The 17,175-nt window shown below is 47.8% G+C and overlaps 1 protein-coding gene across 1 annotated transcript in view; it reads left to right on the top strand.

Annotated features, from left to right (window-relative positions):
* Window positions 1–17,175, top strand: part of LOC123351476 (IgGFc-binding protein-like) — a 108,358-nt gene that overhangs the window by 47,440 nt on the left and 43,743 nt on the right. The window contains exons 24-28 of the mRNA XM_044990862.1: window positions 251–846; window positions 1,013–1,583; window positions 2,889–3,088; window positions 3,901–4,281; window positions 5,560–5,842. Of these exons, the coding sequence (XP_044846797.1) occupies window positions 251–846; window positions 1,013–1,583; window positions 2,889–3,088; window positions 3,901–4,281; window positions 5,560–5,842 (2,031 nt within the window). The remainder of the gene's footprint in view (window positions 1–250; window positions 847–1,012; window positions 1,584–2,888; window positions 3,089–3,900; window positions 4,282–5,559; window positions 5,843–17,175) is intronic.

Here is a 17,175-nt window from a genome sequence, read left to right on the forward strand (position 1 = left end):
AAAACTCAGGAACTCTGGCCCTTGTCTGCACTGCTTTAACCCTCTAGATCTGACCGCCCTTCCACATCTGGGATACAACCTAGGAGTCCTGACTCTCAGCCCCCGGCCCTCCTCCCAGAGCTAGGAATAGAACCCAGGACTCCTGGCTCCGAACCCCCTAGAACAATCCTATTGTAAGTGATATGAATAGAGAGAGATTTCTTTCAACTTATCTTTGCATTTCTTCTTTCTCTCTAATCTTCTCCTGCAGGCCCCACCTGCCCCCGTAACTACCACTATGAGCTTTGTGGGAGTGGCTGCCCTGCCACCTGCCATGGCCTCTCAGCGCCAGACGGTTGTGATGCTCCCTGTGCTGAAGGGTGTTTCTGCGACGCCGGGTTTCTCCTGAGTGGAGACCGGTGCGTCCCCGTTGCTCAGTGCGGCTGTGTGCACCAGGGCAGGTACTACGGGAAGGGAGAGGAGTTCTACGCCAGCGCCTCCTGCCAGGAACGGTGCCGGTGCCAAGACAACGGGGTCGTTGAGTGCCGGGAGGCCTCCTGCGGAGCCAACGAGCAGTGCAGGGTGGAGAATGGAATCCTAGGCTGCCACGCCATGGGCTGCGGCAAATGTGTAGCATCTGGTGACCCTCATTATCTGACCTTTGATGGACGGGCCTTTGATTTCCAAGGCACTTGCACTTACAGCTTAGCCAGAGTCTGCAGCAGTGACGCTGGGCTGGCAAACTTCTCCGTGGTGGTAGAAAATGAGAGCTATGGTAATGGGCAAGTGTCAGTGGCACGGCTGGTGGTGGTCTCCGTTCATGGTTACACCATCACCATGGAGAGGGGAAGGAAGTGGAAAGTCATGGTAAGTCCCCGTTTAAGATTATTCTCATTGTAGCCTAGAGTGGTGTGTGTGTGTGTGTGTGTGTGTGTGTGTGTGTGTGTGTGTGTGTGTGTGTGTAAAAGTGTAACCAGGACACAGCTGCTGAGTCCGCACTAGTGACGGGTGAATTTCCCTCTCATTGGCACAGGTGGATGGGGAGCTCTACACTCTCCCACTGGCTATGGACGACGGGAAACTTCAGATCAACCAGGAGGGGAACAACATCATTGTTCAGTCTGCTTCTGGCCTCAAAGTCCTTTACGACACCTCCTATTATGTCCTAGTCTCCATCCCCAGCTCCTACAAGGGACATGTGTGCGGCTTGTGCGGCAACTTCAATGGTGACAAGAACGACGACTTCCTGCTGCCCAGTGGGAGGAGTGCCCAGAACGCGGATGAGTTCGGGGCCTCCTGGAAGGTGCCCGTTGATGGCGCCACATGCGCTGATGGCTGTGGGGAAAGATGTCCGGTCTGTGATGCAGCTAAAACAGCGCCATACCAGGTCGATAGCTCCTGTGGGTTGATCAAAGCGACATCAGGTCCCTTTAAATACTGTCACTCGCTGGTCAGCCCTACCGAGTATTTCAACCATTGTCTCTATGATATGTGTGCTGCCAATGGAGCAAGAGAAATCCTCTGCCAGAGTATCCAGGCCTACACGGCCGCGTGCCAGGCAGCTGGAGCCACAGTCAGTGCCTGGAGAACAGCCTCCTTCTGCCGTAAGTTTACAGAACAATCTACAGCCTGCTCTTATCTTCAGTTATATTTGCAATTAGTGATGTGGTATCACAATCTCTCTGCTTGTCAGATCTCCAAGCTAAACCATTTATGAGGGGTTGGTAGCTGGTTGGTTGCAGGCTGCAGGGGGTGGGATGGAGTATAGCTGCAGTGATGTAGCTATGCCACTGTAGCTGCTCTAGTGCAGACATAGCCTCAGTACTAGACAGTCTCCTCTCAAGCCAGTGCTGACCCCAGTGCCCCAGAGCAGTGCTAGGAAGAGCTGCCGTGTGGATGATTTAACAGAACGCACACCTCCATATGAGTCAATGCTTGCCCCAATACTCCCTCACTGGGCTAGAGGGGCTGTGCCGTTAGGGGTGGGGGACAGCGTACCAGACAGTATATAAACCCAGCCTCCAGTGTGCACTCAAAAAAATGACTCTACTAGTGGTGAAATGAGATCTAAACCAGAAAATATAAACTATCACATTCCGACAACATTTTTCACATACATCTTTTTTTTCTGCAAAAATGCATATTTAGATTGACTGAAACGTTTGGAGAATTTCTGTCAAATTTGCTGAATTCTTTCAGTTGAAACAAAATCTGGAAAAACTGAAATGATCTGATTTTTTTTTTATTTGAAACAACTTTTTGAATTTTACTCTGATTTCTTTAAAGGTTAAAAGTACCCTGAAAAAGAAAATTAAATAAAAATCCTTCTATTTCGATTTCAACTCAGCCAGAGAACAAACAATCACCACAGGGCAGCAACTCACAGATTCTTTTGTTCAGAGCCTGAGCTGGACAATCCCTCTCAAAAACCTGGGTTGGCTGGAACTGAAACCATTTTTTTCTAATGTTTTCTTTTAACTGGAAAACTTGAAGAAAGAGAATAATTTTGAATTGACCAAAACATTTTGGGTTGACTTGAAACAATTTTTTGGCCAAGTTTTACGTTTCAACTCCACCATTTTGGTACTGCTTTCGTGTGTGTGTGTGTGTGTGTGTGTGTGTGTGTGTGTGTGATATTTTGTTTTTAATTGGCCAAATTTGGAGACAAAATTCTGTTTTGAAATGAAAAGTTGAAAAAAAAAACCCATGTTAACTATTTATTAAAAAAACCCAACATGCTTTTTCCAGCTGAAAATAGTAATTGAATTTGACCCAAATGAAAAATGCATTTTTCAGCAAAAATTCTGTCTCACCCAAACATTTTGCCTAGCTCTGTTATTCACTAACAATTATGTCTGTGGTGGAATCAGTTTTTCATCCCTCATTATCATTTACTTCTGTCTCTCCAGCTTTCACCTGCCCAGCCAATAGCCACTACGAGCTGTGCACTAGATCCTGTGATTTCACATGTGCTGGTTTGTCCACCCCTGCCCAGTGCACTGCGAAATGCTTTGAAGGCTGCCAGTGCGACGCCGGCTACGCATTCAATGGGGAAACGTGCACGTCCATGGAAGGATGCGGCTGCGTGCGTGACGGACGCTACATCAAGGTGGGTGCTGGGATATGAGTCGGCTGTCATCCTCGATGCTGTCATTTGGCATCGGATGCCCTTGTAGGTGTGGGATTGTCCCAGCTTCCCACTGGGAGTTACAGCGACTGGGTGTCTGTGCCCTTCAGTGCAGCGACACATAAAACCTACAGCTAGGTCCTGCCTTCAGTCACCCATGTGACTTCCGCTGCAGTCAGTGGCATTGGGTTAGAGGAGCATCCAAACACCTGCCCTGTGTGATCCTTGCATGTGGAAATGAAACTATGCCATGCGCTAGGGATTCATCACAGGAAAACCATGGGACTGGATAGAAAATGGGATATGGAGCCTTTCCCCACTAGAGGGCGCTGGATCTGATCCGGCCCAGCTCTGGACACTGGCTGGCTTAGGGGTAGGGAAAGGGACATGTTGCCTTTCCCCTCTAGGGGGCTGCAGGTCTAATCCTGACCCCAGTTAGGGTAAGTGGCTGGCTTGGAGGATGGGGAATGGGACAGGTCCTTTCCTGTCTAGGAATTTCATAAACTTATCATGCTCCATCTTCAACCCAGTCAGGTTGCTGGCTCCCATTCCTCCTGGTCTCATTCCTACCCCAGAGAAAGAAAGATCTCCCAAGATAACTCTGCAGTAGACATACCTTTTGGGGCAGGGACTGTCTCTCACTATTTATACGTACAGCACCCAGCGCAATGGGACCCTGACCTTGGCAGGCTACTGTAATTTAAATGATCAAAGGGAGCTCTGAGTTGATCCCATCCTGGGAATTTTCTCCTGCTGTTTTTCTGTAACAAAGTTGTTTGGGAATTTCCCTGCAGGCCGGGGAGAGCATCATCTCCAGCGCTTGCTCCGAGAAGTGCACCTGCCAGGCCTCAGGCGGGCTCATCTGTGAGCCACACAGCTGCCCCGACAAAGAGATCTGTGCGCTCCAGGATGGGGTGCGCAGCTGCGTGAAGCAGGAAGGCCGGTGCACACTGCTCCCCGGAGCCCAGCTCACCTCCTTCGACGGCGCCTCTGGAGGAGTTCTGTATAGTGGCGCTTACGAGCTGGCCTCTCTCTGCAACGACAGCGCCCCCTCCTGGTTCAGGGTGGTGGTGGACATCAGGGCATGCAGCGATGGGGCAGCGATGGCTGGGACAACTGCCTACATTTTCTTCCAAGATGCTTTCATAGCTGTGAAAAGGAACAAGGAGACCTGGGTAAGAGGGGGCCACGTTAGAACAGCCTGAGGCAAAGGGGCAGGAAGTTCATTTAGCTGCCACCGAAATGATGAAAAGACGAGAAATTACAGTGATGTTGATCCTCTTAACTGAGGCTGATCTGGGCATTTCAAAGATCAATTAGTTCAGCCTCATGAACCCCCGGTGTTGACAGGACGTGGTGTACAGGCTTGGAGGGATGACATGAGTTATTGATGAACAATTATTCAATAGCAAAGACTGAATTAGAACCCAGGAGTCCTGACTTCCCCCTGTTCTAACCCACTAGAGCCCACTCCCCTCCCAGAGCTGGGGCTGCAATCCAGGAGTCCTGACTCCCAGCCCCCCTCACCCCTGCTGTGAACCACCTTGAAGGTTGGAGGAGAGGCGCGGAACTGCTCTAGGAAGGGTCTCTGTGACCCAGTAGGTTCCCTGGGAGAGATCCCTCCTTTCACTGGGGTACCTGGCCATTGGGGGAAAGACCCTCCCCCATCCTGGGGTCCCCTCTCCATTGGGGGAGCGAGATTGCTCCCAGGGGATTGAGGGAGGAATCAGAGGCAGTGTCATGATGTCACATTTGGTAACCTGAACAGCTGTTTGCAGTGTTGTTGTAGGTGCGTCGGTCCCAGGATATTAGAGACACAAGGTGGATGAGGTGATAATTTGTATTGGACCAACATCTGTTGGTGGAAGGAACAAGCTTGCAAGCTACACCCTCGTGAAGAAGAACTCTGTGTAGTTTGAAAGCTTGTCCCTTCCACCAAGAGTAGTTGGTGCAATAAAAGATATCACCTCACCCACCTTGTCTCTCTCTTGATTGGCTGTGGTCATTTATTCAAATAAGCGAATGCACCAAATATTCAGATGAGCGAATTAAATCATTTGCATAAAGTCTCCAGAGTTCTTGACTTTTCCCACTAAGAGACATGATTGCTCACAGGTCAGTAACACTGAAGGCAGGAGGGATGTTTGCCAATCAAGTTGCCTATGCAAATTACTGCACCTTCATTGGGTATTGAGAGAAATGGAACAATTTGCTCTCCAGAACACTGTTTATTGATTGGCTCCTCCATCAGTCATAGTGTTTTCTGCACCTTTCAGTCTAAGTCTATTGCCTTATAATGTGGCTCAAAGACTCTAGTCCCCATTGCCAGTTACTGTGGCCCCGAGACTCTAGATCTTGTTGCCATGTAATGGGGCCTGTGGACTGTAGCTCAGTCCCTGCCATTCATCCCCACATTTCCCAGTTCTCCTCTGCTCTAAGTCTGTGTGTTCCAGGTGAATGGGCGCCCAGTGCCGCTCCCGGTGAAGATCTCCGATGCTGTGTCTGTGCGTGAGTCTCAGGGCGGCGTGGCCGTGGTCCAGGCCTTGGGGATGCAGGTTCTGTTCAGCCCCAGTGGGGAGGTGACAGTGAGGGTCAGCGAGAGCCTGGCTAACAAGCTGTGCGCATCCTGCGGGAACTTCAATGGCGACGTGTCCGACGACCTGCAGCTGCCCAGCGGGGGGGTTGCGGGGAACATCACTGAGGTTATCGATGCCTGGAAGGCCAGAGACTTCTCCGGTTGGTGAGTGGCTCTGCAGATGCTGCCCTTTCCTCTGATCTTTCTATGATGGCCTATAGGTACCTCCATGGGGAGGAGATTTCTGATAGAAGAGGGCTTCTTAATCTAGCAGACAAAAGCAGAATAGGTCCCAGTGTCTGGAAGATGACGTTAGAAAGGTTCAGATCAGGAATAAGATGCAACTTTTTCAGAGAGAGAATAATTAACCATTGGAGCACCTGACCCAGGGGTGAGGTAGATTCTCCATCACTTGCTAGTCTTTATATCTTGACAGACTAGCCATCTAAAAGATACACTGCAGTCCAGCCACAAGCTACTGATCATGAAAGCATCCCCTTACATTGCAGGCTAGTGTAGTTCTTGCTACATTGCAGGAAAGAGTGGTTGAAATTCCCTGGCTCGTGCTGACTAGATGACCTAATGGTCCCCTCTGGCCTTAAAATCTATGAATTAATTGCAAAGGAATCTTACTGAGACATCTTCCCAGTCCTGAAGGAGGCTCATTAATTCTTCTCCTGTTTTTGTCTTCTAGTGACTTCTAAACAAAATCCTGGCTGATGAAGCATCTTCCCTCCCTGGAGTGGACTCGCTGCCATCTTAGCTAGGAATTGCTCATAGGGCCATAACTGTAGCCCTCGTGACTTTGTGTCCTCTAGGGTATTTAATGAGGAAAAAGACTTTGTTCTGATTGTCAATAAAAACAAATAAACCTGCAGATATGATTGTGAAGCAATAAACTCATTTTTGCAAACTTCATCCAGTGATTTTGTTATCACAGCCTGTTTCTTTCCATCTTAATGTAATTTCCTGACTCAGTGGAAGGGAACAAGACAGACTTTTTGTTCCATGTCTGTACAGCACCTAGCACAATAGAGTTGCAGTCCATGACAGGGACTCCCAGATGCAACCACAACACAAAGAGGTAACAATAATAATGCATTCTGCTACTAAAACTCATGAGTATGGATGAAGTTCAGCCCAAGAGGTAGAAAAGTCTGTTTCTCAAATGGAATGTCTTCATTTGTAGTCCCCATGGTAGCTGTTATGTCTGTGTAAATCAATAAACTTGGGTGTTCCATTGGCCTTGGAAGGGAAAAAGATAACAGGTGGGCAGGAGTTAACAAGCCGGCTACATCATCGGGGGCAGAGTTGGAGAGGCTTCAGCAAAGAGCTACAAGGATGCCTGAAGAACAGGGCCAATAGAGCAAGAGTTAAGGAGCTAAATCTTCATCAAAGAGAAGGTTAAGAGATTGTTTTACCTCTTTATTTGGCACTGATGGAACCACAGCTGGAATCCTGTCTCCAGTTCTGGTGTCTACAGTTCAGGAAAGATGTGGATAAATTGGAGAGACGTTCAGAAGAGACATTCAAGAATGAAAGGAATAGAAAACACGCTTTTATAATGAGAGACTCCAGCAGCTGTCTATTTAGTAGAACAAAGAGAAGATTAAAGGGTGACTTGATCCCAGTCTATAAGTACCTACATGGGGAACAAATGTTAAATAATGGACTCTTTGATCTAGCAGAGAAAGGTCCAACACAATCCAATACCAGGAAGTTAAAGCTAGACAACTTTATACTGGAAATAAGGTGTAAAGTTTTAACAGTGAGAGTAATTAGCCATTGGAACAATTTATCAAGGGTTACGGTGCATTTTCTGTCACTGGCAATTTTTAAATCAAGATTGGATGTTTTTCTTACAGATCTGCTCCAGGAATTATTTTGGGGAAGATCTCTGGGCTGTGTTGTAGAGGAGGTCAGACTACATGGTCACAATGATGTCTTCTATCCTTGGAAGCTGTGAATCTAAAAGGTGTCTGGACTAGTGCCTGTAAACTAGAGCAGAGTGAATAATGAATGGTTCACTTTGCTGGCAATTCGGAGAAATAAAAAAATCATTTTGATTTTGAGCATTTCTTTCCATTTCTGATATTTTTTTTACATATCTGTGTTTGAAGAATGTTTTGAAACAAAAAGTCATTTTAACCTCAAAAATCAAAACGGTTTAATTTAGAAATTGTCACGGACTCACAGGTCGTGCCCACTCTTGGCCCTGTGTGGTCCCTCGGGGGAACCCCTTTCAGTGAGACATCCCTTCTCGGGGGGGCTCTCTCTCTCTCTCAGGGGCTAAGCCCCTCCATCTCCTGGAACCGCACCTGTTTCTCGCCGTGGGCCCTCTCAGGAGTGAACTCACTCTGGACCCCCAGGGCCTCCACTCCCAGAGGGAATAATGCCCCCCTGCTCTCTAGCCCGGAGCGACTCTCAGCCAGCGTATTCCAGTGCTTCACCACCCTCCTAGTGAAAAAGTTTTTCCTAATATCCAACCTGAACCTCCCCCACTGCAACTTGACACCATTACTCTTTGTTCTGTCATCTGGTACCACTGAGAACAGTCTAGATCCATCCTCTTTGGAATCCCCTTTCAGGTAGTTGAAAGCAGCTATCAGATCTCCCTTCATTCTTCTCTTCTGCAGGCTAAACAATCTCAGTTCCCTCAGCCTCTCCTCATAAGTCATGTGCTCCAGATCCCTAATCATTTTTGTTGCCCTCTGCTGCACTCTTTCCAATTTTTCCACATCCCTCTTGTAGTGTGGGGCCCAAAACTGGACACAGTACTCCAGATGAGGCCTCACCAATGTCGAATAGAGAGGAATGATCACGTCCCTCGATCTGCTGGCAGTGCCCCTACTTATACAGCCCAAAATGCTGTTAGCCTTCTTGGTAACAAGGGCACTGTTCACTCATATCCAGCTTCTCATCCACTGTAATCCCTAGATCCTTTTCTGCAGAACTGCTTCCTAGCCATTCGGTCCCTAGTCTGTAACAGTGCATGGGATTCTTCTGTCCTAAGTGCAGGACTCTGCACTTGTCCTTGTTGAACCTCATCAGGTTTCTTTTGGCCCAATCTTCTAATTTGTCTAGGTCCCTCTGTATTCTATCCCTACCCTCCAGCATATCTACCACTCCTCCCAGTTTAGTGTTACCTGCAAACTTGCTGAGGGTGCAGTCCACGCCATCCTCCAGATCATTAATGAAGATATTGAACAAAACCGGCCCCAGGACCGACCCTTGGGGCACTCCGCTTGAAACCGGCTGCCAGCTAGACATGGAGCCATTGATCACTACCTTTTGAGCCCAACGATCTAGTCAGCTTTCTATCCACCTCATAGTCCATTCATCCAGCCCATACTTCTTTAACTTGCCAGCAAGAATACTGTGGGAGACCATATCAAAAGCTTTGCTAAAGTCAAGGAATAACACATCCACTGCTTTCCCTTCATCCACAGAGCCAGTTATCTCATCATAGAAGGCAATTAGGTTAGTCAGGCATGACGTGCCCTTGGTGAATCCATGCTGACAGTTCCTGATCACTTTCCTTTCCTCTAAGTGCTTCAGAATTGATTCATTGAGGACCTGCTTCATGATTTTTCCAGGGACTGAGGTGAGGCTGACTGGCCTGTAGTTCCCCGGAACCTCCTTCTTCCCCAAAGGTCCATCCAGCCCAGTATCCTGTCTACCGACAGTGACCAATGCCAGGTGTCCCAGAGGGAGTGAACCTAACATGTAATGATCAAGTGATCTCTCTCCCGCCATCCATCTCCACCCTCTGACAAGCAGAGGCTAGGGACACCATTCCTTACCCATCCTGGCTAATAGTCATTATTGGACTTAACCTCCATGAATTTATCTAGTTCTCTTTTAAACCCTGTTATAGTCCGAGCCTTCACAACCTCCTCAGGCAAGGAGTTCCACAGGTTGACTGTGCGCTGTGTGAAGAAGAACCCTTTTATTTGTTTTAAACCTGCTGTACATTAATTTTATTTGGTGACCCCTAGTTCTTATATTAAGGGAACAAGTAAATAACTTTTCCTTATTCACTTTCTCCACACCACTCATGATTTTATATACCTCTATCATATCCCCCCTTAGTCTCCTCTTAGCCAAGCTGAAGAGTCCTAGCCTCTCTAATCTTTCCTCATATGGGACCCGTTCCAAACCCCTAATCATTTTAGTTGCCCTTCTCTGAACCTTTTCTAATGCCAGTATATCTTTTTTGAGATGAGGAGACCACATCTGTACGCAGTATTCAAGATGTGGGTGTACCATGGTTTTATATAAGGGCAATAAGATATTCTCTGTCTTATTCTCTATCCCCTTTTTAATGATTCCTAACATCCTGTTTGCTTTTTTGACTGCCGCTGCACACAGCATGGAAGTCTTCAGAGAACTATCCACGATGACTCCAAGATCTCTTTCCTGAATAGTTATAGCTAAATTAGCCCCCATCATATTGTATGTAGAGTTGGGGTTATTTTTTCCAATGCGCACTGCTTTACATTTATCCACATTAAATTTCATTTGCCATTTTGTTGCCCAGTCACTTAGTTTTGTGAGATCTTTTTGAAGTTCTTCACAGTCTGCTTTGGTCTTAACTAGCTTGAGCAATGTAGTATCATCTGCAAACTTTGCCACCTCACTGTTTACCCCTTTCTCCAGATCATTTATGAATAAATTGAATAGGACTGGTCCTAGGACTGACTCTTGGGGAACATCACTAGTTACCCCTCTTCATTCTGAAAATTTACCATTTATTCCTACCCTTTGTTCCCTGTGTTTTAACCAGTTCTCAATCCATGGAAAGATCTTCCCTCTTATCCCATGATAATTTAATTTACATAACAGCCTTTGATGAGGGACCTTGTCAAAGGCTTTCTGGAAATCTAAGTACACTATGTCCACCGGATCCCCCTTGTCCACATGTTTGTTGACCCTTTCAAAGAACTCTAATAGATTAGTAAGACATGATTTCCCTTTACAGAAACCATGTTGACTTTTGCCCAACAATTTATGTTCTTCTATGTGTCTGACAATTTTATTCTTTACTATTGTTTCAACTAATTTGCCCAGTACTGACATTAGATTGTAATTACCGGGATCACCTCTAGAGCCCTTTTTAAATATTGGCATTGCATTAGCTATCTTCCAGTCATTGGTTATAGAAATCGATTTAAAGGACAGGTTACAAACCATAGTTAATAGTTCTGTAATTTCACATTTGAGTTCTTTCAGAACTCTTGGGTGAATGCCATCTGGTCCCGGTGACTTTTGACTGTTAAGTTTATCAATTAATTCCAAAACCTCCTCTAGTGACACTTCAATCTGTGACAATTCCTCAGGTTTGTCACCTACAAAGGACAGCTCAGGTTTGGGAATCTCCCTAACATCCTCAGCCGTGAAGACTGAAGCAAAGAATTTGTTTAGTTTCTCTGCAATGACTTTATCGTCTTTAAGCGCTCCTTTTGTATCTCGATTGTCCAGGGGCCCCACTGGTTGTTTAGCAGGCTTCCTGCTTCTGATGTTCTTAAATATCATTTTGTTATTAACTTTGGAGTTTTTGGCTTGCCGTTCTTCAAACTCCTTTTTGGCTTTTCTTATTACATTTTTACACTTAATTTGGCAGTGTTTATGCTCCTTTCTATTTACCTCACTAGGATTTGACTTCCACTTTTTAAAAGATGCCTTTTTATCTCTCACTGCTTCTTTTACACGGTTGTTAAGCCACAGTGGCTCTTTTTTAGTTCTTTTACTGTGTTTTTTAATTTGGGGTATACATTTAAGTTGGGTCTCTATTATGGTGTCTTTGAAAAGAGTCCATGCAGCTTGCAGGGATTTCACTCTAGTCACTGTACCTTTTAATTTCTGTTTAATTAACCTCCTCATTTTTGCATAGTTCCCTTTTCTGAAATTAAATGCCACAGTGTTGGGCTGTTGAGGTATTTCCCCCACCACAGAGATGTTAAATGCTATTATATTGTGGTCACTATTTCCAAGCGGTCCTTTTATAGTTACCTCTTGGACCAGCTCCTGCGCTCCACTCAGGACTAAATTGAGAGTTGCCTCTCCCCTTGTGGGTTCCCGTACCAGCTGCTCCAAGAAGCAGTAATTTAAAGTATCGAGAAATTTTAACTCTGCATTTCGTCCTGAGGTGACATGTACCCAGTCAATATGGGGATAATTGAAATCTCCCACTATTACTGAGTTCTTTATTTTGCTAGCCTCTCTAATCTCCCTCAGCATTCCATCGTCACTATCACTGTCCTGGTCAGGTGGTCGATATTAGATCCCTACTGTTATACTCTTATTAGAGCATGGAATTACTATCCATAGAGATTCTATGGAACATGTGGATTCACTTAAGATTTTTACTTCATTTGATTCTACATTTTCTTTCACATATAGTCCCACATGACCCCCCACATGACCTGTTCTGTCCTTCCGATATATTTTGTACCCCGGAAAGATTGTGTCCCATTGATTGCTCTCAGTCCACCAGGTTTCTGTGATGCCTATTATGTCAATATCCTCCTTTAACACGAGGCACGCTAGTTCACTCATCTTATTATTTAGACTTCTAGCATTTGTGTACAAGCACTTTAAAAACTTGTCACTGTTTACTTGTCTGCCCTTTTCTGATGTGTCAGATTCTTTTTTATGTGAATGTTTCTTGTCTGATCTGGCCCATACTTTATCCTCTTCCATCTTCTCTTCCTGACTATAACCTAGAGAATCTCTATCAATAGACTCTCCTCTAAGAGAAGGCTCTGTCTGATCCATGTGCTCCTCTGCAGCAATCGGCTTTCCCCCAACTCTTAGTTTAAAAACTGCTCTGCAACCCTTTTAATGTTAATGTTAATTAGATAGGGATAGGGCCATCAATGGCTATTAACCAAGAGGGTCAGTGTCCCAACCCCATGCTCCGGGTGTCCCTAAACCTGTGACTGACAGAAACTGGGAATGGGAGACAAAGAATGTATCACTTGATAATACCTGTTCTGTTTATTCCCGCTGAAGCACCTGGTATTGGCCACTGTGTAAAGGCAGGATACTGGTCTCGATGAACCATTGGTCTGACCCAGTGTGGCTGTTCTTATGTTCTTAAGAAACAAAAAATAAATTCACAGTCTAAGTTCTACAAACTAAGCAGGATTTGAATCAAACTGTGTCTCACCCTGAGGGCTGGTCTACACTAAGGGGGAAAATCGATATAAGATACGCAACTTCAGCTACGTGAATAACGTAGCTGAAGTCGAAGTATCTTATATCGATCACTTACCCGTCCTCACGGCGCGGGATCGATGTCCGGGGCTCCCCATGTCGACTCCGCCACCGCCGTTCGCGGTGGTGGAGTTCTGGAGTCGACAGGAGCGCGTTCGGGGATCGATATATCGCGTCTAGATGAGACGCGATATATCGATCCCTGAAAAATCGATCGCTACCCGCCGATACGGCGGGTAGTGAAGACGTAGCCTGACTGATGGTACAAGCAGGTGCCAGTTCCTCAGTACACAGGCTGGGACTGCCTTCCAGCCTGGGACCAAAGTTCCCCAGTTCAAAGTCTTTGTTTTTCAGACATGCTTCCTGGTGTTGAGACTGGGGAAAAGGGGAAGAGAGAGAGGCCAAGTGATGCTGTCAGCCCTCTCTCTTTTAAACCTTCTTCCAGCTGCTAGAAAGATCCTTGTTGTGATGTGGGGGACAGGCAGTCCCCATTGTTCAAGCACTTTCTATTGCATACGTGCCTTCTCTAAGGGGTCCCTGGGATAGTGGATTCTTTTCATCAAAGCTGCCTGGCCATCTTTTGTTGTAACTGAAAGGCTGGTTGTGAGTGTTCCCAAACTCACAACATATTTCAATAGCACATGTAGCAATACCCCATAACTCCACATACAATGACAGCACATTTAATCCTACAGGATATTAATGTTCAACAGATCAAGACTTTTAAATTGATACCTCACAAGGCAGACTTTGTACAAAACATATAAGACAGTGGTGAATATGAATGTTCCAGGGTGCTGCTTTGAGGTACAGCATGTCAAAGTGAGGTAATATCTTTTATTGGACAAGCTTCTGTAGGTGAGAGACACAAGCCTTCCAACACAGAGCTCTTCCTCAGAATCCTCCCACTTCAGGGAGGCTTTGACTGACTCATGTTTGGCCCTCAGGAGGCCAGCTGTAATTAACCAGGGGGAGAGAAGTGGGTTTGACTTTCTTCTGAAATTCCAAAGAACTGGCCACTCCCACCACACAAGCCATGCCAGTGATTTGATCCTTAATAGGCCTCTTGCAGCTGAGGATGAGTTATTTATTGGGTTCACAGTGTTCTTGTAGCTGTGTTGGTCTCAGGATATTATGGAGACAAGGTGAGTGAGAGACTATTATTGCACCAATGTCTGTTGGTGAAAGAGACCAGCTTTTGAGCTTACACAGAGCTTTTCTTCAGGTCTGAGAAGGCTCGTCTCTTTCACCAGCAGACGTTGGTCCAATAAAAGATATTACCTCACCCACCTTGTCTCTCTCATTTATTGGGTACCAGGACACAGACAGAATTAACTAGCCCAGCGCTGGCCGAGCTTGTGAATTTCAGACTCACTAACAGCTCTGTGTGTGTGTGTGTTCCACAAGAGAACAGCAACACTAACTTTGGAAGATCAGCCTGTTAACTGATGTTGGACTACTGAAACTACTGTAAAACATTTGAAGTTCGGTGGAGTTAGAATTGTCAACTGAAAACCAGCTTTAGCCTGACCAGCTGTCTGGTTTCTTAGATATAAAACAAGTTAGGAGTTTAGGGGCCAGGGAATCGAGCAGCAAGTTTGCTAAGGAGCCAGCCAGACATTCAGGAATCCGTGCAGGAGGAAGTGCTCTGTGTAAGCAAAGCTTGTCTCTCTCTCATCAACAGAAGCTGCTCCAATAAAAGATATTAGCTCACCCACCTGGTCTCTCTCATATCCTGGGACCAGTATGGCTACCACACCACTGCCTACAAAAGTGGAGGATTCACACTGACAGCCCAGTTACCATCACAGCAGGGCACTATTTTCATTACATACAGTTCAAAGCAAATACAATTTATTAAACCACAACCAATTTTAAAAAATAAGGGAAAAAACGGGAAAGGTAAAAGGAAAACCTGTCACCCTGCTCTGTGGCACGGGGACATCACACCCAGCGTCTCTGGGATGTCGGGGAAGTTTGGTCTGTTCCTCACACGTCCCAGGGCCCTGCCCAGGCCCTGGCAGTGCTGCAGGGATGCTGCAGGTCAGACACTTGCTCTGGTGGTGGCCACACGCCCTCAGGCTTTAGGTGGCAGGATCCTTCTTCCCAGCGTCACCCCCGCCCCATCAGGGTTACGATCCCCCTCCGAGTCTGACCTGCCAGGCCTCTTGGCTGGGGACATCTCCCTGTGCTGGGCCCGCTGCCCAGGGTCCCCCTCGCTCTCCCCAGCTGCTCTCCGCACCCAGCTCCGGATGGCTCCAGCCCCAGCTCCAGCCCCAGCTCCACTCTGCCTCTGCACTGCTGCTGCTCTGCCGCCAGCTCCCTGGGCTGCTTCTCTGGCCCCTCTGGCTCTGGTTGCTGCAGCTCTCCCCATCCCAGCTCTGACCTGCTCCCTGGGCTGCTTCTCTGGCCCCTCGGGCCGGCGTAGGGTGACCAGACAGCAAATGTGAAAAATCGGGACGGGGGTGGGGTGTAACAGGAGCCTATATAAGAGAAAGACCCAAAAATCGGGACTTTCCCTATAAAATCGGGACATCTGGTCACCCTAGGCTGGCCCGGCTCTGCTCCCAGCTCCGCTCAGGCCCCTGCTCTCCCCTTAGCTCAGCCCCACTCGGTCTGACCCAGGCAATTCCAGCTCACACGGAGGACGGGACCCCCCTGGCCTTCTGACTCCCTCATTGGCCCGCCCACCCTGTCAGTCAGGCTGACCTGGAGCACTGGCCTCTCCCCATTGTTCCTGGGGATTGTCAGTCTCAGGGTCCTGATTTCCCATCGACCCGTCCCTTCCTTTTGCTACTGGGAGCTAGCAACCAAACCCACCCCGCTGAGTTTTAGTAAGGGGACAACAGTCCCCTTACACATAGCCTAAGACATAGATCGCACTGCCAGGAAGGTCCCCCAATAGCTTTGAGTTTCCCCCTCTTAATTTCATAGAATCATAGAATCTCAGGGTTGGAAGGGACCTCAGGAGGTATCTAGTCCAACCCCCTGCTCAAAGCAGGACCAAACCCAACTAAATCATCCCAGCCAGGGCTTTGTCAAGCCTGACCTTAAAAACCTCTAAGGAAGGAGATTCCACCTCCTCCCTAGGTAACCCATTCCAGTGCTTCACCTCCCTCCTAGGGAAATAGTGTTTCCTAATATCCAACCTAGACCTCCCCCATTGCAACTTGAGACCGTTGCTCCTTGTTCTGTCATTTGCCACCACTGAGAACAGCCGAGCTCCATCCTCTTTGGAACCCCACCCCCCTTTCAGGTAGTTGAAGGCTGCTCTCAAATCCCCCCTCACTCTTCTCTTCTGCAGACTAAATAACCCCAGTTCCCTCAGCCTCTCCTCATAAGTCATGTGCCCCAGCCCCCTAATCATTTTTGTTGCCCTCTGCTGGACTCTCTCCAATTTGTGATGTTACTCAGAGTACTGGTTTGTGCAGAGCAGGGTAACAGTCCTAGGAGTCACCTTCCTGGCAGTGAGAGAGCTGCACGCCGGCCTCAGCCAAGGGGGATCCTCACCTCCACGGCCTTAGGGGACGGTGTCTGTTTCACCAGAGGGTGGAGAGAGAAGGATGTCGTGCCCTGGGCTCTGGAGAGGATGTGTACATGGGGAAGGGTGCAGACATGCTTGACTTCTTGCAGGCAGTTTAAATCGCAACAGGGAGGTGTCCCGGGAAGGGAGGAGGCCCAGGCGAGTCGGGGGCTCTGGGTGTGTCCCTAGGATCCTGGATTGGGATCCAGCAGACAGAGAGACTGGGCTGTAGAGAACGTGTCCCCATGGGGCGGGAGGATCCCAGGCTGGGGGTGCATTGGGATCCCAGGCTGTAGAGGTTTCCCCCTCAGGCAGGGGGGATCCCAGGTGCTAGGGGTGGGTGTCCGGGGGGGATACCAGGCTCTATGCAGTGGTGCTCTGTGCGGGGCAGGTGCAGGGGGAGGCAGGGCAGAGGCTGCCAGAGCCCCCAGGATCTGCTCACTGCACTCCAGCCCTTGCACTTTGCACCACAGTAGCCGCAATCAGAAGCCGAAAGTTGCAAAGTCCTGTCCCGGCCTCTGCAGGGAGAAGAGCCCAGGGGGCTGCAGCCCCAGTGCCGCTCAGGGCAGAGCAAGAGAGCAGGTGACCGGGAGCACCCCCTCTCCAGCAGTGTTGCAGAGTGAGCTGTCGGGTGACCCAGATACTTGGGGGTGGAGGGGCTCCAGAATCTGCTGGGATGGGGGCGGGGAGGCTCGGATGAGCCACAGATTTAAACGCTGCCTAAAGGTTAGTGAGAGCGAAGATGGGTCCCAA

Source organism: Mauremys mutica, chromosome 17 (genome assembly GCF_020497125.1).
Source record: "Mauremys mutica isolate MM-2020 ecotype Southern chromosome 17, ASM2049712v1, whole genome shotgun sequence".
Classification (NCBI taxonomy): Eukaryota; Metazoa; Chordata; order Testudines; family Geoemydidae; genus Mauremys; species Mauremys mutica.